Below are 22,308 nucleotides of genomic sequence, written 5' to 3' on the forward strand. Positions count from 1 at the left end.
GTTTCTCCACTTGGAGAAAGAAAGGGGTGTCGGCAGCACTGCAGCCTATAACTCACATTTAAACACACACTATGTAACACACTCTGTGCCACTAGGGGTCTCTCAATCAATAATAACAGAAGACAGTGTTTGGTGACGCCATGAAGTAGCAAGTGATCATGGGAGTTGTTGTCTTCACCACCATTGCTGTTACTTTAGTCAACTTCTCACAGTTTGGATTCCTTTGGTGTCAGGTGTTCAGAAAGTTTTTACCAGCAGAGCTTCTTCTCTCCGTAACCAGCGTACCAGGTAATTAAAACCGGTAGAAACACTGAATAAGGCAGTTTCTCATTAAGAGTTGGTTGTTTTTCCGACACTGCTCGGCAGACACAGGATGTCTCAGAGGGGCTGGAAGCTGAGCTGCCTGAAGTTTGCTTGGATTGTTTCTCGGAGATCCAAACATCTGATGACTAAAATCCTTAGTAATTAACACATAGTTGAAATCTACCAAAATCTAGAAAATGTATTGTAAAAATGTGGCTGAAAACTGGATAAAGGTCCATTTTGACCACTTCTGGTAGACAAGCACAATGCCAACGCATGCACATGGGAGATATTGCACCATTGACAGGTGACCAAATGAAACAGACTTTTAACCATGATTAAGGTTGGAAAATTGTTGAAACATTTGGGATAATGTAAGTACACAACTCAACAAAATATCAACATAAATCTTGTCATTGTTTGAGATTTTAATTGGAAAAGTTGCATAGTGTAGCTTTTAAAAACAGTCCTAAACCAGCAAGTATAAACCACTAGTAATGATGCGATCTCTTATAAGTGTTATACCAAGAATTTAACAAAACTACTGTAGCCTACTGAGCTTAACAGTTCATGACGTAGTAATGCTTTTCCAGACAATCTCAGTTGTTGTCTCACATGCCAGAGATCCATCAACAGCCAAAATGTTTGGGCAATTAATCAAGCATCCCAGTCTAATATGGACGTCAAACAAGAATCGATCTGTCAGAAATTCTAAAACTCTATAATTGGCCAGAGGTAACAACTCAGGGTTAATCTCTACAGTGTCTATCCTGTATTATGTGTGCGTGTAGAAAGCCCCGAATATAAAGAATAAAAAGAACTAAAGTTATAGCGGAGTATCCCATTTTAGGTGAGAAGCATCCCTGATTTTCTGTGTATCTATGTATCTCAGCGGAGCATGAGATCTCAGGCTCTCAGCCTGATGGCCTCGGGGCAGGACAGAGCCTGAGCAGGATATCTCAGGTGGACGGCCCAGAGGCTGGAGAGCCGATGAGCAGGGCAGCTCGGGCAGGACCAACAGGCAGGACAGACAGGCTGAGCCGCTAAGGAGGAAGGCCTGGAGGCTGGGCAGACAGGTGGAGTCGCATGAGAGACAGGGAAGACAGACAAAACTGTTTTGATGGACATTGGTGAAGGCAGGGCTGCTGCAGTGGGCAGTGACTAAAGCAGTATCCATCTGGAGACAGAGCAGGAGGGTGATGGCTACGGAGGGTCACCTCCAAGCCCCGCCTCAGGGTCTGGGGCTTGGGGTCTAGCTGTGCGTCATTCATGGCATTGGACAGTGGAGGCCCTGGGTCACCAGGCAGCCGGCGCTGAGGCTTTGTGGCAGCTTAGGGGGTCGTCGTCTACGAGACCCTCGCTTTCTTCTTGGGGCCCCGACCCCTAGAAACCTCCCGGAAAAACCAAGGCAAGTCCCAAGGAAAGAAGACTGAACAAGGTCTTCAGGGACAGGAGGTTAGCCTGGTTGGGAACAGGAGCAAACAGAAAGCTAGCCAACTTTGGTGCAGTCTGGTAGCTAGCAGACTGCGAGACAGGCTGGAAGCAAGCTGGGCAGAGGCTATAGACAACTGAGAGACAAGCTGGTGGCTGGTGGGAGGCAGGCTGGGAATAAAGGGTGTTTAAGAATCCTTAAGCCACCCTGGTAAAGAACTTTTTAGCCAATGCTCCCAATTAGAGGAAAGCGATATATATACATATGTGCTGTACATATATATGTATATATATATACATATATATACATATATATATATACATATATATACATATATATATATATATATATATATATATATATATATATATATATATATATATATATATATACACTGTATATATATATACACACTGTATATATATATATATACATATATATATATATATATACTGTATATATATGACAAATCAAACAGTTCATTTTCAAGTCTGCTCGGACCATGGCTGGTCAGATCATACTGTCACAATTGCTGGTAGAAACTCAGGTAGGGAGTCCCCAAACACAGACACACATGCAGGCAGGTTCAGTGAAGGAAAATTGAAGGCAACCTGAAGAGAGTCAGTCACACAGACAGATAGGTTGGCAAGCAGGCAAGCAGGCAGGCAGGTAGGTAGGGGTACAGGCCGGCAGGTGGGGCAGTTACTTCGTACTGTGGTGGCGCACCACTGCTGCGACAAATGCTCCTTCCTGTGCTTTTATGTTGTTTTCTTTAGCTTTACGTTGTCTTCATCGTCACGTTTTTGCGTGTGTATGTTGGCACTATGACATTTTATCTTGGAACTTCTCCAACCACGCCAAAGGATATTTGCTTGGGGGGAAACAACCTGGTGTTGCATACACCAGAGACGCCCTCCACGATACTCAGTAATGTGAGGTCACCAAGGAAGAAAAGAATGAGCTGTGAATCACACACGTTTGTTATGTTGACCATGAGTCATCTATCATGGTGTTTACTGAGACATGGCTTCATCGTGACATTCCTGACTCCTTGTGTGAGCTGGAGGGTTTTTCTTTCATTCACTCGGACAGGAGTGAAACATCTGCGAAAGAGCGGTGGGGTGAGTCTGAGTTGTTATAACACGTGTTTTTTTGCACAATTTATCATTGATAAATTTATCATTGATAAATGATAAATGGTGCAGACAACACATGTTGCATAAGACTGTTGTGCAACCCCATCATTGAACTGATGTGCTTGAGTTCAAGACCCCTATATCTACCTTGAGAGTTTGGGAATATCATCTTCTGCACTGTGTATGTTTCACCCAGTGGGAACACTCCAAGTGCACCTGCCCCAAATCACTGGCTGTGTTCAGCAGCAATTACTACGCACCCCTGAGGACCTGTTTTTCATTCTAGGGGACTTCAATCATCGCAAACTTTAGCTGTCACTTCCCAGTTTCTAACAATACGTTACATGCAAGACATGAGGTGACAGAATTCTAGACAAATGCTACAGCAGTGTGAACATGGCTAATGTGAGTAGAGTCACACCCCTGCTGTGAAACTCAGACCATAAGGCAGTGCACCTCAATCCCCACTTACAGAACTGCTCTCAAATGTGGCAAACCACAAAACACAGACTGTAAAGCTTTGGACTAGAGACAGTATAGTCTTTCATGAGATGGATGTGGACAATGCTACTGAGACTGTTACTGATTATATACAGAATATACCTCAAAAAGAAACAAACAGTACATAACAAGAGGTGAAAGACCGCATCAATTGCAAATAGAATGGCATTTAAGAATCAGGATAGAATGCAGCAGAACATTGTGCAAAAGGAGCTTTAACACATACTTAGAGAGGCTAGAAGGAGATACAATTATTGATTTCTGCAACATCACAATACTTCTGATGACCTGCAAAAAGCAAATGAATTAAATCACTTTTATCTAACTTTATCTAAACTTTGGTAGATGTAAAAACCCTGGACTTCTCTTCTGAATTTAGAGATGTTTTAGAGACAATCTTTGTTACTGACCAGGATACAAGGTTGGTGATTGGTCCTTATAAGGTCCAGTCACTTTTTAAGCACACCTGTAAGTTAGACCACAGGGCTAGATGGAGGAATCCGGCACTACCAAGATGGCAACAGCGGAGCAGCCAAATCTGAGCTTTCAAAACCAGTCTTTAGAAACCTGGGTGACGTCCATCTTTATGTTTATTCTATGAGGAAAACACATGGGACCATAAACAGACAATCTGACGAGTAGCCGGTGGCGATGACAGGTTTATACTGGATGAGGTGGACGAGGAAACTGGGAGCAGGTGTTTGAGTGGGCAGGAAAGCTCAGGTTATTGGGAATAGATAACAAGTGAGCAGGTGTATATTGAGACAGGAAAAAAGTCAGGGGACATCTGGTGGGCGGATGGAAAATGGCAGGTCCGGGTAGATGGAGGAACAAACACGGCCAGGGAGAAGTAAAGTAGAAGTAAATGAGGAGCGTATCGTGACATTATCACAGTCTGTCCATTTTAAAATGTGTGGAACAGCTTCAACATGGCTCTTTGGTTCAGAAACATTAACATTTTCACACCCTGTTTATCATCACATGCAAACACCACTACTGAGACGCAGCGTTTTTTTCTGACCTGTAAGGAGAATCTAAATCGGCTGTTTCCACATCTGTATAAATGTACAACCAGTCATATCTACACGTACAAACTTTTTGTGTTTTTCCACCCCCAGCTACAGGAAGGTGGTCTCTAATAACTGTACAGCCGGAGTCAGCGTGGAGTACACAGCCAGGAGGCAGCAGTGTTCCATCCAAGCACCCAAAGGTCTCCACCTGGTCACCAGTGAGGGCACGCTGACAGCCACATTAGGCGCCAATGTCACCTTCCTTGTTTTTCTGGAGGAGGTGAGCTGTTTTCTGTACCTCTCAAAAAGTGTCATGGACCTGCACACCAAGTAAATGTCACTGTATTCAGAGGGGAACAGTCTGAAAGTCAGAATTAAAAGTATTTTTTTATATAAGTTGCTGTAAGTTGATGGTTTTAGAATGGAGCTTTCCCTTTGATCAGACTGTCACATCGAAGCAGAAGTGACACGTTGTGACACCAGAAGCACTTTTCCTGTTTAGCTCTCCCGCTGAGGGAAAAACAGGCTTTACAGTTTTTAAAGTTTTCAAATGTAGACAAACTGAAATGAAATTGTGACTGACTGGCGTTCTTTCTATGACAAAATTATGTGGAGCTCTGAGAACATTATATTCAAACTACATACATGAGTAGGTAGTATGGGGTGGAGGGGTATAATAATAGTAATACTCATAGGTAAATGTGGTATTATCAATAAAAATAAGAAATAATAATGAATATTAATCATAAAAAATTACCATGACGTTAGTAGTTTGATATAAACTCAGAGTGATGAAACATTTTAACAGTCAAAATTGCCCTTATAGTCTCTTCTGCTCTTAAACAACACACCAAGAATTCCAGGAAAAGAGTTGTTTCCAACAACTAGACATTATTTGAGACTCTGAATTAAATTTTACTTCCCACATAAATAAGGTGACCAAAACAACTTTTTTTCATTTAAGAAATATTGCCAAAGAGAGGCCGTTCCTCATCCATAAATATGCTTTTATTTCAAATAGATTAGATTAGATTAGATTGCACTGCTCTTTTTTACTGCTCTTCCAAAGCAGTCATTTGAAAGACTGCAGTTTATTTAGATCTGTGCTGCTGGACTTTTAATGAAAACAAGGAAGAGAGAGAATATTACCCCAGTTTTGGCTTCACTCCACTGGGTCCCAGTATCTTTTAGAATAGATTTTAAGGTTGTTTTATTTGTTTTTAAAAGCTCTTAATGGTTTGTGACCGGCTTACATTGCAGATTCTCTGTAGTTTTATAATCCCTCACGAGCTCTTAGATCTTCTTCTGCCAGGGTTTTAAATTCACATAATTTTACACACAAGAAAATAGACAGTGCAGCTATTTTTTTTTTAATTATGCTCGAATACCCTGCCAAGAGCTACAAGAGATGTTCTGTGAACGTTTTTAGACGATAGCTGAAGATCCATTAATGTAACTTGGCTGTTAATTAATTCTCTTATATTTGACTATTCTTACTGGTTTCTGTTTCTATTTACATATTTTACATCTACTGTCTTTCTATGGTCTATTTTCATTGTCCTTTAACCGCCCTTATTTTATTATACTATTTGATTTTGAGCTACACTTTGAGCTACACTTCTTGTATGAAAAGTGCTCTATAAATAAATTTTATTATTATTACTATTATTAATGAAAAAGCAAGAATTATATTTACATCTACTTTGGCAGTAAATACCATGAAATCAGATTTCATATTGATTTGATATTTAAAGAACGTTAGCTCAATTAAAAACCACTTGGTGGACACATCAAAATATCTAAAAAAAAAAAAAAAAAAAAAAAAGTCTCCTGTGCTGGTTTGTATCTAACGTCAAACCCGAGTGAATCTCTGGGCGACAAAGAGGCCGAAACCTGCAGGTTTCCTGACAGTGTGTGTCTCCGCAGGGCGATGGGGCGAGGACGAGCATCACTCTGGACTTTGGAGACGGCCACGCTCTGACGTACTCCAATGTGAGCTCCATCGAGGACGGGATTAAACACATCTACAAAGCTGTGGGAATCTACCGAGTGTCTGCCACCGGGGAGAACAACCTCGGCTCAGAGACCGCTATGCTCTACCTGCATGTCACATGTGAGATGATGATGAAGAGTTTTGTATTTACAAATGTTCTTGTGTGTTTATATATATATATATATATATATATATATATATATATATATATAGAGAGAGAGAGAGAGAGAGAGTTCCTTCACTTTTTGTGCTCCTTTTACTTTCCACTTTTTTATCACATTTAGTTGAAGTGCAGCTGTCAGATTGTACTCAGTGTACCACGTTCTGTGCCTTATCTCTTCACAGAACATGCTCTCCTCCCATAACCAAACAAACAAGTGAGGTAGAACAAATCCCATTACACTTCCACTCAAGTCAGCTTATGCTTCATAGCCACTCAGCCCACAGAAGCCGCTGCAGCCTCATATGTAACAGGGCTGACCACCCCTGGTGTATTCAAGGGGGTGACAGATGTAACGGAGCTGACTTATTGATCAGGGAGCGCTGTTGCCCCCACCAATCTGTCAATCCTATGTGCCAGCCATACAAATAGAGTCACCGCAGGCTCAGGAGCGCCACAGATGAAAAATAACACACAGATGGCAGCCGACGCTCCCAACGCAGGACAGAATGCTGAACAAACTCACGAACCCTTCTCTCCCCATCCTGCACCAACCTATAAACCTACTCCCCCCCCTTTTTTCTGTTTTCAATTGAAATGATAAAGTTGTTGTTTCTTTCTTTTTATGCTCTTTTTTTTTTTTTTTTGCGCATTGTGACGCAGTTACATCGAGTTCACTCCGTGATATATGTGTGCGCCCGAGCAGGTCAGCTGGAGTATATCCATCTCTCAGCTCCCTTTGTGGCGGTGAGGAATAAGGAAGTGAACCTGACCGCCGTTCTGTGGCCCAGCCAAGTGGGAACGGTCACCTACATCTGGTGGATCGGAAATAACACAGAGGTACTGTACACTCAGACTTTTCCCACTTCTCTCTGAGCTTTTACTTCTGTTACACTTCTTGCCCATTGGCAAGTAAGTAGGTTGCTGACTCTTCTGCTCCAAAATGTGAGAATCAGTCTTTTGTTGAGCTATGTTTGCAGCATCCAGGTTGCTACATTGTGGTATTGTCAATCAGCTTCAATAAATATTGCAGCGTTCTGATGCAGTATATCAGTGTATCTAAAATTTATTGTGACGCTAAACTGCTCCAACTAAGGTCTGAAGCTGCCCGTCAGAACTGAAGAAAGATGAAGACAAATTTGTCAATCCCACAGAGTTAAAGTGTCCTCTTCTAAGCCTTAGTGGTATCTAGCCCTGCAGATAGTCTCAGATTTATGTGCACAGATCGTGAGATCTCAGCCTTTGAAAATTGTGCTGCCTCCCCAAAATAATGGAGATGAGTGGAATTTTCTTTTGCTGTAATTAATCAACAGAAAAATATATATACAGTATATTTTAAAAACAAGAGAAAAGCGTCTTTTCAGAAACATTGTTGCAGTCACTCAGTGAAATAGTGTTGGATTTGAAAAATGTAATCCATTAATAATCATCATTCATTGAAAAAGTCATTTTGAGTTAATGGTTTTCTCAATGGTTTCCCACAGTCGAGAGGCGGGCGGGTGAAGTGGGGACTTTAAACTGCCTGTAGGTGTGAATGTCAGGGTGAATGGATTTCTGTCACTATGTATTAGCCCTGTGATTGACTGGCGACCTGTCCAGGGTTATCCCCGCCTCTCACCCCGATGCCCGCTGGATTAGCTCCACCCCCCTCAAGTTAAAGCATTTTTTTTTTTTTTTTTACTTTTTACTTAACTGAGAGCTAATCTATGCATGCCCACTTGAACCTTTCTGACTTTCATCTTAAATCCACTTTGCCTTTAGATTAATATATCTTACTCTGCCAGCTCCATCAACGTCACGTTCAGCTAGCTTAGCCCCGAGGGAGTGCAACTAAAAACTGTACGTAGGTGACTTAGTATGTAGTGACTTATGCTCACTTATAGAAAACAAAACTCTACTTCCAAAATGGTAGCATAATGTGAGTAAGATTTCACACTGTGAGATGATCTTGAGATACTAAACCAACCTCCATCTATCTCAACCTACAGATGCACTGCACACCAGAAGCTCTGTATGTACCTGTCACTATCTGTCCTCAATAATTGTAGTTGTGTAAATGTGTTTGTTCAGCACCAGCAGGGACCTTCCACAAGGACAAGCTAGTTATGCCAGTTGGTAATAAACCGCAGCAGCATTAGCATTTCATAGCTATAGGAAGAACAAATGGAGACGTGAGTAATGACAGGAAGGAGCTGCTGGTGTCACACAGGGAACTCTCTGTGGGCCGTGATACTGTGTGCAGCACGGGACAGATTGTTGCAAAGCTCTTTGTGTCAGCTCGTGCATGTGTGTGTGTGTGTGTGTGTGTGTGTGTGTGTGTGTGTGTGTGTATTTGTGAGTGTGCCAGCAGGCTGACACCTCTGAAGTGTAAATAACAGCAGTGTGAGATGTTAACCAGGCATTGATAAGGTTCTCTCTCGGGAAGCCCCAGAGTGACTCTCTCCATCTCTCTCCCTCCCCTCCCCCTTCTCTCTCTCCCCCAGCAGCCAGTAATCACCCTAGAGGGAAGTGTAGCGTGCACGTTCTCCCGGGAAGGTATCAATACTGTCACTGTGCAGGTGTCTGCAGGGAATACTATTCTGCAGGACAGAAAAAACATCGCTGTCCACGGTGAGCCGACGGTTCAACCCCATCTCCACTGGGATTCTGTAGCTCTGTAAACACACTGACAACATGTGTCACCACGCGTTCTTATCATTGTTAAAGGATGATACTGCTTAATTACAAGCAGGTCTTATTTCTGTCGTTTCGGCCATCTTTCCTATCAGTAACATAACATTACACTCCCCAAGTTGTACCACTTTCTAATAAGTCTTTTTATAAAGGATTGTGTTTATGTCCAAGAGATGTTCTTATTAATGTTCTTATAGATAATAAAGCACTGCATGACTTAAAAGCCCAATGAGGCAAGAAACAAGAGGAATCAGATGATCAGACAGGTTTTCAAAAAAAACATCACATAGGGCCAAAAATGTTACCGTGATGAAAGTGTTCACGTAACCCGATATCGATAATGATTGATCGTTTTTATGCCTCTGCGCCAGCGACACGCGGAGCCAGAGGCGTTTTGTTTTTCGGGTTGTGCGTCCATCCCATTTTCCGTGGACACGATATCTCAGTAACGCCTTGATGGAATCTCTTCAAATATGGCACAAACATTCACCTGGACTCAAGGATAGAACTGATTTGATTTTGGTTGCTAAAGGTCAAAGGTCAAGGTCAGTGTGACCTCACAAAACACTTTGTAGCCACAAGTCAAGACGTGACAAAATTTCACACAAATGGTTGATATTTTATATGACTCTGGATAAACAGCGGTTTTCTGATACGAGTTAGACGTAAAGAAACCGAAAAACGTCCGTATCAATCAACTTTGTGGTTTAACTTTAACTGTACTTACATTAGTTTTATTGATAATTATTCTTATCACCTTTATAGGCTCTGCATGTTGTAGCACTTGCCTACATTGGAGAGCCACTCCATCCTTACATACCCAGCAGGTCTCGGATCAGATCTCTTTGGTTATTCCTCGCCCCAGGCTCAAAAATGAAGCAGACTGACTCACACTGTCTGGGCTTAAAACCTGTTGATTTCTGTTATTATTATTTTTTAGACCGATTATATAGAATGCAGCAGTCAGATCCGCTGGATCCATATTGGTTCTGAAATTGACCTTATTAAGTGAGTGTCGTCCTGGTGTGCATGAATCAAATTAAACGCACAGTCTGTAACTTCAAATCAATAACAAAAAATGGAGTTGGGAGACGTCGTGAAATAGCGTGGGATCACGGGAGTTGTTGTCCTCGACACCATTACCGTAAGCTCCTCCCGGTTTAAATTCCTTCAGTGTCAGTGGTTCAGGAAATCAAACAGACCCAGTGATTTATAACCATTAAAAACACTGAATAAAGCAGTTTGACATTTAAAGTCAATGTTTGAGCGACGCTGGACGGAGGACAGAGACTCAGCGAAGAGTTGGAACTGAGATTGATGCTAACCTTTGTTCTGATTGTTTCTCTGATAATTTATGATTTATGATAATTCAGCAGGTTTTTACCGGCAGCCGAATTATCCACAGAGGTGTCCTCCTCTCCATAACAAATGCAGGGGGATAAAAACGGCTACACAGATAAAGCAGTTTCTAGTTTAAAAATCAGTGATTCACCGACGCTCTTCGCCAGAAACACGACAGGACGTCTCCAGCGGCTGGGAGTTGAGCTGTCTAACATTTACTTAACATTTTTCTCTGATAACTTAAGATCCAGATGTCCGATGACTAAAATCCTTCATCCTTCATCAATCCTTAAAATATATAGTTGAAAACCACCAAGGTGTAAAAGGTTTGTGTATTAAAACTTGATAAAAGTTCATTTTGAGCTTCTGGCAGGAAACCACAATGCCGACCCATGGGCATAGGGGATGTAAGGAGACCAAATGGCACAGAGCGATATGTAATATTGCCTTATTTATCACTATATGCCAATAACTGGATTGGTACTCATTATCAGCAGATACCATGAGTTCAGGTGTCAGGTGGATAAACTTTTGGCTCTTTTAGATCCTGTCTGATGGTCTGACCTCTCGTACTACACTGCACCAATATTGCTGTTTCCCCAGATCTTAACATTTACTTTGCTGAAATGAAAAACTACAAATATAATAAACTGGACTCTTAAAAAAACATGGTGAAAGATGAGGTGGATTTTGGTCTGCATGAGCTCAATCTAGAGGCTGAACTCTGTATTTAATGACGTAAAGTAAAAGCACCTCACGCGCATTTTACCCCTCTGCAGAATATTTCCGATCTCATCTGCTCGCCTTTTCATCAAACCTCGACGACCACAACCCTGACGTCGCAGAATGGAGGCTCGATGTGAGCCGAGTCATCAAGAACTCTCTGATCCAGGTAAAGCTCTCTCACTCCTTTTTTCATTGAAACCGTTGCTTTACTGTGGTAAACACTGTCACCGCTTGACTGGACCTCTGAAGGTGCATGAGTGCAGCGTGACCTCCCTGAGGCTTGGGAGACATAAATCTGACTTTTATGATGATAAATGACAAGGCAAGAGGGAGAAGAGGGAGGAAAATATAGTTCAAGAGCATGCTGATTTCAGCGGCTTGCACACAGCCTGCGAGTTCAGGGCCGTACAGTAATGAGGTTGTGGATGTTGAAGTGTACAGAAAAATAAATGTCAGTATGTGCCTTATGTGTGTTCGGCGCTCACCTGAAGGGGACGCTTGGAGTGGAGTGCTTTGACCTGTCAAGTGTAAGATATAATTCAAATCCACACATGGCATGTCAGGTAGAGATTTTGTCCCATTAGTTTAGTGGTTTTTCTACAGCGTCCTCAGAATGTCAATTCGTTTCTTTTCTGAGGAAGAAGCGGTCTGAGCCTTGCATCATATTTTCACACTTTTTTATCGTGCAAAATCAAAACTGATGCCAAAAATACACCATGTCCACTTTGTTATTCGTTATTGATATCATTTTTTTCCATGACAACCCCAGGCTGGAAGGTAGAAGATGAAAAAAAAACAAAAAAAAAACGTTCAGATGAAAATATGACGTGATAGCTTAAAACATTCTCATTCACAACATTCACTGCAGCAAAGCCAAGCAAGAGCTGAAACAAGAACCAGGGCTCTTCTAGGAATCGGTGAAAATATTCATGGTCTCTATTTGTTGCACAGAGTAGTAACAGCAACATGAATCAAATCCCCGCTACATAATGCTGTAAATAAAGTGTCCGAATAGTGCCTATGTGATACTATGGTGCATGGACAGGTTATGAGACGATGGGCCAATGGGCATAAACACATACAAGCTCACCCCTCGTAGATTGGGTGGAAGTCATTTTACATCTCTTAAAGTGACATTTTGCAGGTTATCTATGTGTAAAAGGAAACTGTGCACCTGACCTTCAGTATTTTTTTTTTCACTCATGCTGCATTACTCTTCACAAATGTGCAAAATACTGTTCTAGGTAAGGAAACCTGTGGTACAGGTTCTGTTTTCCTAAAGCAGGGCCAAACACATTTAAACTGCTTTGCTCATTTAACTATTAGCATTCTGCAGCCAAATTCTCATATAAATGCCAGCATTCATAACAGCCACATGTTCTTACCCATGGGGGTTGGACTTTTACAGCAGCACACATGGTTAATTCAGTCTTAACAGAGACAGTTGAGAAAGGAGACGGCGCACTTACAATCATTTCCTGTATATCTGTGCCACGTGGGGTTTCTCCACCTCCCCGCCCCCTTTAGGAGACCAGCAGCAGGTCTGAGTCTGTTCACCCCGACGGAAGAAGTGAACGTGATCACACATTTTGATTCTTTCCACCCCCATAGTCACCAGAATAAATATTGGATCAATTATCTCCTGAGCATTCTGACATCAAAATGGCATTTTTCAGGCAGCTCAGGAGAAAATGAACTTTATTGGAGACCTGTCTCCGTCTCAGCAACACGGATCTCTCTTCTCTCTGTCGGTTCTGGTTCTGGTTTCACTGCAGTAGTGCTGCAGACGCTTTCCAACCGCAGAAGTTTAGATGTGTGCAACCATGAATTAAAAGTTAAAACTGAAATGAAACTTGTATTTCTTTGTTTAATAATACCATTATTGTTATTATTATTGAACTGTTGTTGGAAGTGAAACAGAGAGTATTAGACTGGTATGATCTTGTGCTGGGTTGATCAGATATAAGCTAGCAGGTGAAAACGAGCGGCAAAAGCAGACGTAAATTCAAACTGGATCTAGCGTTGTATTGTTGTATTGTTATGTTTTGACATGAAAAAGCAATCACGACCACGCCCACTTAGGAGACAGGAAGTGCACATCATTTCTTACCATCGGAGCTGCTTGTATCTTGTATCTTTGGTTTCATGTACATGTATATCAGTGTAGTACTCGTGTAGTACTCGACTAGTATAGTATATATAGTATATATCGACTTGTCACTCTACCTGGTGCTTTTTTTTTTTACATTAAAAGCATGTGTTTGAGGGACTGCTGCAAGATGTAGCATTTAATATTTTTAACGTGAACATTCTGGAGGAAGTGTTGAGTTCATTGATGATGATAACTTTACATTGTTTGGGTTAAAAGTGGAATGCCTGAGACAGCTCTTGCTATTCTGAGGGCATTAGTGTGTGTCTGTGGAGATATACATAATATATTCTATATATTTATAACACTGAATTTAACAATAGGTGAACAAGGAAGGCATTATGAGTTTGCATTAACTTGAGAACAGTGGAAATCATACATTTCAGGCCTGTGTAGAATAAAATAAAGGTGAATAAAGGTTCCCAGTAACTATTTGAGAATTTACTGCGTTTATTTATTTACTGTACGTACTTTGGAACTGCATTATGTAGGAAAAAAATCATGTAACTCTCATACTTGCTACATACTCGCTTTATAGATAGTCAGTAACATAGACAAGGGCGAAGGTTTGGAGTAATGTAAGGACAGTAAGTCAGAGGTCGGTCCAACCTCCCAAAAATGTAAAATCTTATATATAATATATAAAATACATTTATATCAATCTGTCAAAATTTTGTAATTGTGGCAGTAATTTTATCTTTATTTGTTCATTGTAAAGTGTACATATTTGTGTCAGTTTTATATTTTTATCGTACTATTTTTTAGATTAGGTTACCATGGTGATACATACATATACACAACTATATAAAGTCCGGGGGAACAAGTCAGACTGAGCTTGTATCCCTCAGGTGAGTGTGTGACTGGTAAATGAGGATTTGTAAGTATTAATATATGAATGTATATCTTATCTGACAGAAAGTCACTATATTGATTTACAGAGTGATTATCTGTGATTCTCATAATATTGGAAGCATAATACAAAAATTACTAATGCTGTGTAAGTAGCACTGCGTTGCAGTGAATGGCTGTATTAATAATGTCTTAACCGTCTACATACTTACTGTATGTGGCAAATAATTAGTTCTCGTGTCTTTAGGAGAATTGTAAATAAAATCATAGATTTATTGATTAATATTTTTGCTGCATACAATCTCAACAACCAACCCTAATAAAATAGGGCAGCTTGTATGATGCTGCTGCTTGTAAAGTTATATTTCTTTGAGAGTGTGTTAAAAAATTGAAGACAACTCAAATGAGAATATGGACATTTTGTTATTAACATTAACTTAGAGCTTTGTCTGGATTTTAGTTGGTAATCAGTAAGAAGACTGTTAAGAGATATTTAATTATATAAATTAAACTTTATTTATTTATTTATTTATTTATTTTTTCATTTAAAGGAGTAGTTTGACATTTTGGGAAACATGCCTCCTGTAGTTTCTGCTGGTTGCCTCCCAACTGCTCCCAGCCAACAAATAACCCCACATAAAACAGAATGACTCTTCTTTTGTTGTCTAAATACAAGCAGCAGTACAAGAAGAACACTAAATACTGATTTAAATCAGAAACCGTGGTCTGGTTCTGGATCAAGCAAGCGTTCAGCGTCAGCTTTTGCAGATGTCAGTGTTGAGGCTCTGTGGCCAGCCTAGCCTGAACCAGGGGACGCCTTCTATCAAACACTCTTTTAACATTCTTTCCCTCTTGTTCCCCTCCAGGCTACAGGCGTGAGAGAGGATCAGCTTCTGGTCACCGTCCTCCCAGGTTTACCCACTGCAGCGGAGTTTTTCCTCCTACCTGACAAACAGCTAACGGAGGGGAAACCAGAGAAGAGCTCTGCTCATTTAGATCAGGTGAAACAACAACAGCAACTGCTGCTTTGTCTGCTAACGTGTACGCAAGAGTCACTCCTTTTGCCCTGGACAGTGTTTGTGTAGGTGGACGGATTTGACCATAACACCATGCACAAGTTTGAAGCATTGTTTGCTTTTGTCTGCTTCGTGAGTCATGGCTGATATATTTTTTTTTTTTCTGGCACCAGTTTGCCCAGTAATTGCTCCCTGAAAAATAATCCCAAATTCAAGTTCCTCCATCCTCCAGCAGATGTCAGTATTGATCCACTGAAGCATGTCCATTTTTTTTCCATGGGTCTAATTCTAGAACATGCCTGAGGAGTCTTTGCAATAGACTCATCAATAAGCCTTGACAAGTATTAACAAGTTATCAGGGGGAATGACTTTTAAACTCCCTCAAGTCACATCCTGTGGGGTGTTGAGGTGTTGGGGGCGGCGGGGGGGGGGGCCTCGAGTCTAGAGCCCTAAAAGCCAGACAAAGGAATTGTCATGGTTGATCAGCTCACTAAATCACTGGCGTATCAAAATGGACCGAATTAGCTCTGAGCCTCACGTAACAGATAATGACTGATAATAATGTTGGATCTGCTCTCGGTGGGAAGAATTCCACCGGCGTGTCTAGAGAGGGAAACTGGGAAGGAAATCAATTTGATTTTCCTCTTTCCCTCCCCGCTCACACCTGGTTGATCGCCTGGAAAGATCCTCTCCCCTCCAAGCCAGTGATAAATCTTCATTCAAGGTTGGCATCTTAAAAGTGCAGAGTGTGCTCTACTTATTAGAATGTATAATAGATTTACTGACCCTGGTATACATTGGGAAAAAGTAATTAGTCATAGCATGGTCTAAATTTAAACTGTTAAGAAATATAAAGGAGGGAATGAAGGACTAAAGAAATGACTCATATCACAATTAATTTGGCAAATGAGGCAGATAAGATAAATGAAGCCTCCGCAGAGCTAGAAGTGGGATCTGCAGAAATAAAACTGAGGATTTTGTTTAGTTCTGTGTCTTCAGCTCCATATGTGCTTGTTTCATGTGCGCACATTAAATAGAGAAACAGTTTTATGATATTGGACTGTCACTTAAAAAGAGGCACCTTTCCCCTTTAAGATTGTGTTTAAGGATTAAAACCTCAGGAGAGAGATTGATAATTGCGTGAATGAAAGAATCTACGATTGAGCGCGAATGAGATTGGACTCTGGCTTTCTATAGTTTACCTTCAGGTCAGGGTAATCTGCCTGATTTATATCAAAGTTAGATGTTCTCAGTAGTGCATAAGGTTACTTGCCAGCCTGAAAAACAGAGATCAAGTGAGGCTGCATGGTATGCATTATGCATCGCGGGGGAAAGGTCCTCCAGACAAAGACTCTTACATAAACAGGAAAGCTCAGATGGGGTTGTGGGTTGAGGCACGGAGGTTTTTTTTTTTGGGTCATGGACGCTCAGAAAATAATGCAATTCAGTACAACAGCCCTGCAGTAAATACTACCTTTACAAAGTACAGTTTTAAAGTATATCTGAGTGGCGTCGGTTCAATTCTAAGGTCACTATTATGATGCAATCTACTTGAAATCTCCTTCAGTCAGTGTCGACACAATATCTCAGCAACTGAACTTGGCACAAACATTCACTTGGACTCAAGGATGAACTGATAAGATTTTGTTGGTCAAAGGTCAGAGGTCAAGGCCAGTGTGACCTCACAAAAACCCTTTTTTAGCAATTACTCAAGACTCCACACAGCGATTATAACAACATTTCACACAAGTGGTTCATATTTTATATAACTCTGGATTAACAGGGATGTAATCTGAAATTAGTTTGAGTGGCGGAGGCAGTAATTCCAGTTTACAACTTAAAGCTGCACTGATCAATATTTTAATACTGAATCAAATAACGCACTTTCACCCATCTCTCTGCTTCCTGTCAGAGTGAATAAGCCTTGTGGTGGTTTTAAGCTCACTGTTTCGGCTTTCTGACCTGCACACACAGCTCTCATCAACTTGGTATAAAGCTGCAACAATGAAAAAGCTTTTAGACGCTGCTGTGTGAGACCTGCGCAGCACCAAAGGGCAGGCAGACAAAGTTAGCGACTAGCTGGTGAACGTACTGCAGCAGCAGCAGCTAAAGATCTTTCTCAGGAGTCGGTGGTTCCCAAAATAGAGCTAAATGGAGAGTGACTATTGGACTTACATTCTTCCTGTGGTCAGACATGAATTTAAATGAATGCCGGGTGTGTAAGTAGTTTGCAAACACACTCGCCATATTATTTATATAAGGTGAAAATATGTCAGTGTTTTCAGCTTGTTCTGTTGCCCCCAAGAGACAAGAGTCACAGCCACAATTTTGTGCAACAACACAAATATGTTTTTTTCCCCTCATCTTTCCTATCTTGGTCATCATCTCTTGACCTCTCAGATTTATTTTGCAATTTGCTGGAGGGGTCCCGGTTCCCAGATTGGGAAGCACCTCTGTAACTTTTGCTTATCTTTTTTCTTTTTCCTTTTTTCTTTTTTTTTTTTATGATTTACTTCTATTTCTTGCCCACCCTCATTCACAAACTGACCAGGCAGACATGTACACCAGAACTTTCAGAAGGGCTGTCAAGGGCAAGTGATATTTAGACTCAATTATTTTTCAGTCTGACATTAAAAAAATTGGAGGAATGTGTGAAAAGATTGATCAGGACTAGGAACTAATTTGCTCTGAAATGTCAGTTAATAAATGACGAGTCAGAAGCAAAGATAGATGAGACTGTCCGAGAGGTTTGATGATCTTGACGATGACCTTTCTCAGTACTTACATTTTGTTTTGTTTTGTTTGTACAAAATGAAACTATATTGTGTCTCCCTGTGTTTCCCAACAGCTCTCTGAGGTTTTGCTCAGCGCCTTGAATCAAAACCTTGTCCAGTTCACGCTGCGACCAGGGGTCCAAGTCACTGTGTATGCAGCACACCTATCAGCAGGTAAACACATGCATCTCCTTGTGTATGTTTCGTTCTGCCCAGAAGGGCCTTTAGTACGGAAGCCAAGAAAGGACATACTCGCAAATATTTTTTTAATCCTGTAATCTGAAGATAACGAAGCTTGTTATCCCGAGATAACGAGATATTATCAGGAGAAAAACAATGTCTTGTTATCCTGATATAACGAGATAGTTACCTGTTATAAAAGCTTGTTTTCTCATTATAATCACTTTGTTAATCAGAGATCTGATGTGCCAAGCCAGCATGCAGATGGCACCCTCTAGTGCTGTAAAATGAAAATGTCAGGATCAACGCACGAAGGAGTTACTAAGGATTGTTGCTAAGGGGGAGTGTTACTCGCGACTTAGTGTTTGAGGTTCAGTCAAAATCATTTTCTCCTGATAACGTCTCGGTATGTCGGGATAATGAGCTTTGTTATCTCGAGATAACGGGATAAAAAAAAAAATTTCAAGTACGGCCTTTGTCTGCTTTCGTACCTTTGTACTTCCTGTAGTGAGTGGGACAGAAATTAAAAGTATGCTGACTATCAGGAGACCTAGTGGACAGTCAGGTATATTTTTATTATTTTTGCTGCCCCAGTCAACTAATAATAACCACATCTCTGTGTCTGATTGGCTCCCATCATGTAGCTACACAGAGACATTCAGAGAGTGAGCATCGTTACAAGTATGCGTGCCTCTTCCTATTGGGGATGCTGCTACTGTCCTAAAGGGGCTTATAAGATAAAGAGTAAGAGAAGTACATACTACTGTATATTAATAATGATTCATCTATGATTTACACAGGCGTGAATGATCCTGTTCACTGCTCACTGCATGATTCAGCTGGGTGCAAATACAGGGTTGTGTTGTTGCGTTTGCTCAGCCTCTGCGGCTCTTCTCTTCCTGTCTCTGCAGCGCCCCTAGTGGACACCAGCGAGAACCACAGTGGCTCTGCCATGCTAATGCTGCTATCAGTAGTGGTTGTGGGTTTAGCCGTGTTTGTCATCTACAAATTCAAGAGGTAAAGTGTTCATGAAATGTCTCATGTCTATAAAGTCGTCACGGTGTACGTGATAAGGAGGTGGTGAAAGGTGTCGAAGCATCCTGAAAGCTCAGAAAACAAAAGCTGTCTGCAAGGCTAAAGAGAAGGTTGATAGCTGCCTGTCAAACGTCTACGCCGGCTCCTCGGTAGAGCGTCGGATTTTCCCTGGCACATCTGTGGGGATCCTGGTGGAAATTCTTTTGTCAGGTCATTCTTTGCGAAAGAAATGTCAGTCAGCCTTCAGACTCTATCGACAGTAAGCCCTTTGAATGTAGGCGGTCCGAAATGTCAAATTATGTCTACTCGCCAAGGTACAGTTTCAAAGGAAAAGGGAACAAAGGGTCATAGAGATTTACTGGCAAGCAAGAGAATAAAACTTTAGCTTTACAGACCCTTATCACTTTTAGTATTTGTGTTTGGCATTTGCATGCGAATGTACGATGGCCCAGAGAGCTCAACGCACTGCAGCTTAATAGACAAAACAAAAGCAAATTCAGAAAACATCTTCGTTAATTTGACAACACACTCACAACACAACCACATAGAGAAACAAGCTTTAAGTAGCGCATAGACAACAGAGTTGTTTCCAAGGGACATAAAAAAGTGATGAACCAACTTTGCATAGATGTATTATAATACATCCATGCACATTTATTGTTCAATGCTTTTAACTTCAAAAGTCACAAAGCATTGAACAACAGGACTGTGGTCAAAAAGCCTTTTGTGCTTAAGAAGGTTCCTCACTGATTGAAATGACCCGGAAGTATCTGAGCAGCATCATGATCAGAGCTGCTCCACTTCTCTAAATGATAGGGAAATGAGCTTCAGTGCTTCCTATCTCATCTCCTATTAGCATAGGAAACACTCAACCTTCCTTTAGGAAAGGAAAGGAGAAATGCTGTCCCACCAATTCCTTGCGGTGACAACACTCAAAGTGACGCACTACTGTGGTTTCGCCTCGGCAGACCCACATAAATGTAGAAACAACAGAGCAGCTGCTTTAATGTTTGTGGCACGATCCAAAACTGATGGAAATCCTTGTCTGATCGACTGAAGCCCAAATCCATAAATACAGATTTCTACTCTTTCAGATCTGTCCAGTTAGCAGTCATCATGAAGAACAGGTATATTGAATTTATAGTTAGAAATATCATCATCATAACTAAATACTATAGTACTATACAAAAATGTCATTTCACTAAATCCCTTCCCATTGTGTAAAGCACTAAGAATTAATTTTCTGTACTGAAAAAATGTATAAAAATGTCAGGAGCACCTGTGCCAGGAAACTATAGACTTATGTCTGTATATAATTTATTCTGAAGTCTTGCTCAGATCCTTATTTCTATTTAACTATTATTTCATTATATTTTATTTTAATAATTTTATTACTATATATTTTTTGATTTCTTTTCTTGTGTATTCCTCTCGTATGATGTAATTTTCAACATATCATATATTCATCGTGCAAGTGTAAAGTTAGATTTAAAAAAAAAAAAAAGAAGCCTAGTGTAAGTGCAGCCAGATTCTGACTGCACCACCGTGTCTTTTCCTAAGTCCTTTTGAAATCTGCTTCACATCCTCCGTAACCTCATGACGTTTTCCATCGGGGTCGAGGAAAAGCGGTTCGGAAAGGAGATTATTTTGACTTTTCAACCGCAGCACAAGTACTATCACATTTTTGTGTCCCCTGGAAACACATTGTCTGTTGTCATCTGTGCCGCTCGCACCATGTTTTCTGTATTTGGTTGTGTTGTGTGCATTTTCAGTGCATATTGTTCTTAAACTGATGAAGATGTTTTCTGAATTTGCTTGTGTTTTTTTTTTCTGTCCGCATGTGTTATCTTAAGTTGCAGTATGTTGAGCTCTCAGGGCCACCGTACTAATGTGCTTAACCGTCTCATCAGAAGGCCTTGTTGTGTTCTTGCTGTCTTGGTTTTAGTTAGGCTGTTGTCTTTATCCCTTTGCCTCACTGTAAATCTTTTCTCAAGGAAGATCCCAGGCCTCAACGTCTATGCGCAGATGCAGAATGAAAAAGAACAAGAAATGATGAGTCCAGCTAATCCAACAGAGACCACGGCCAGCTCACAGCGGGACTTGGTGCATTCTTTGGAGATTCTGGACACAGAGTTTAACTCACGGCCCATCGGTGAATATCCAGTCTGGTTTGACAGTTTATTTGTGGCTGGCATTTTCATTTTTTTTATTTTTTCATTGCTCATTTCATACCAATGGATTCAAGTGTTGTTGTTTCATAAGACTCATCCTGTGCTTTTTGTTGTGTGTTTCTCAGAAGTGAAATGGTCCGGTCAGGGGCTGAGTGAGAGCTAAACAAAAATGAGTATGATGGAAAGTACAGTTGCTTCTAAGTAGCACAATTAACACATCATTCTCCTCTTTAATCACCTGAGAATACGGATGAGTGACAAATGAAAGGAAACCAACCCTCACTAAAGTGTCTTACAAACGATATGTTTCACCAAGACCCCTGATTTCAGTACACTTTAGCAGTCTCTGGAGGACGATACTACACATAGGTGCTCAGTTGGGTTGAGATCTGGTGACTGTTAAGGCCGTAGTATATCATTCATATCATATCACTAATTAGTGAGCCCCTGTGCTGTATATGGATGTATCTCTCCAATCATTTCTTCCGGGTATGCCTGTCATTAGTCACCTGTCTGTATATTCTCATATAATTCATTGCAGTGGTTTGGCATAATATATGTTCTAACCCCAAATTTGTGTGAAAATTGATGAATACAGCTTATGCTTCTGTCACACAATGTTTTAGCATTTAGCATCATGTTGTAATTTGCACTTGTGGCTACTGATCAAAAATGTATGCACTCTCACTTTAAAGGTCCCATATAGTATAAAGGTAGATGCCCATGTCCTTTTTTTTTAAATGTTTTTAATAAAGCAGGTCTAGGCTCTATATTAATACTGTATTCAGAAACTGAGCCTTAAAACCAGCCGTCAGGACTTCTGGAACTTTGTGATGTCACAACAAAGCAGTTCCCGCTC

At 40.8% G+C, this 22,308-nt stretch overlaps 1 protein-coding gene across 1 annotated transcript in view; it reads left to right on the forward strand.

Annotated features, from left to right (window-relative positions):
- The window catches only part of LOC130165963 (VPS10 domain-containing receptor SorCS1), a 169,733-nt gene that overhangs the window by 141,900 nt on the left and 5,525 nt on the right, over nucleotides 1–22,308 (forward strand). Inside the window, 9 exon segments of the mRNA XM_056371164.1 lie at nucleotides 4,491–4,662; nucleotides 6,309–6,495; nucleotides 7,242–7,375; nucleotides 9,022–9,145; nucleotides 11,329–11,441; nucleotides 15,140–15,274; nucleotides 18,138–18,237; nucleotides 19,155–19,260; nucleotides 21,273–21,430. Coding sequence (XP_056227139.1) covers nucleotides 4,491–4,662; nucleotides 6,309–6,495; nucleotides 7,242–7,375; nucleotides 9,022–9,145; nucleotides 11,329–11,441; nucleotides 15,140–15,274; nucleotides 18,138–18,237; nucleotides 19,155–19,260; nucleotides 21,273–21,430 — 1,229 coding nt within the window.

Source organism: Seriola aureovittata, chromosome 3 (genome assembly GCF_021018895.1).
Source record: "Seriola aureovittata isolate HTS-2021-v1 ecotype China chromosome 3, ASM2101889v1, whole genome shotgun sequence".
Classification (NCBI taxonomy): Eukaryota; Metazoa; Chordata; class Actinopteri; order Carangiformes; family Carangidae; genus Seriola; species Seriola aureovittata.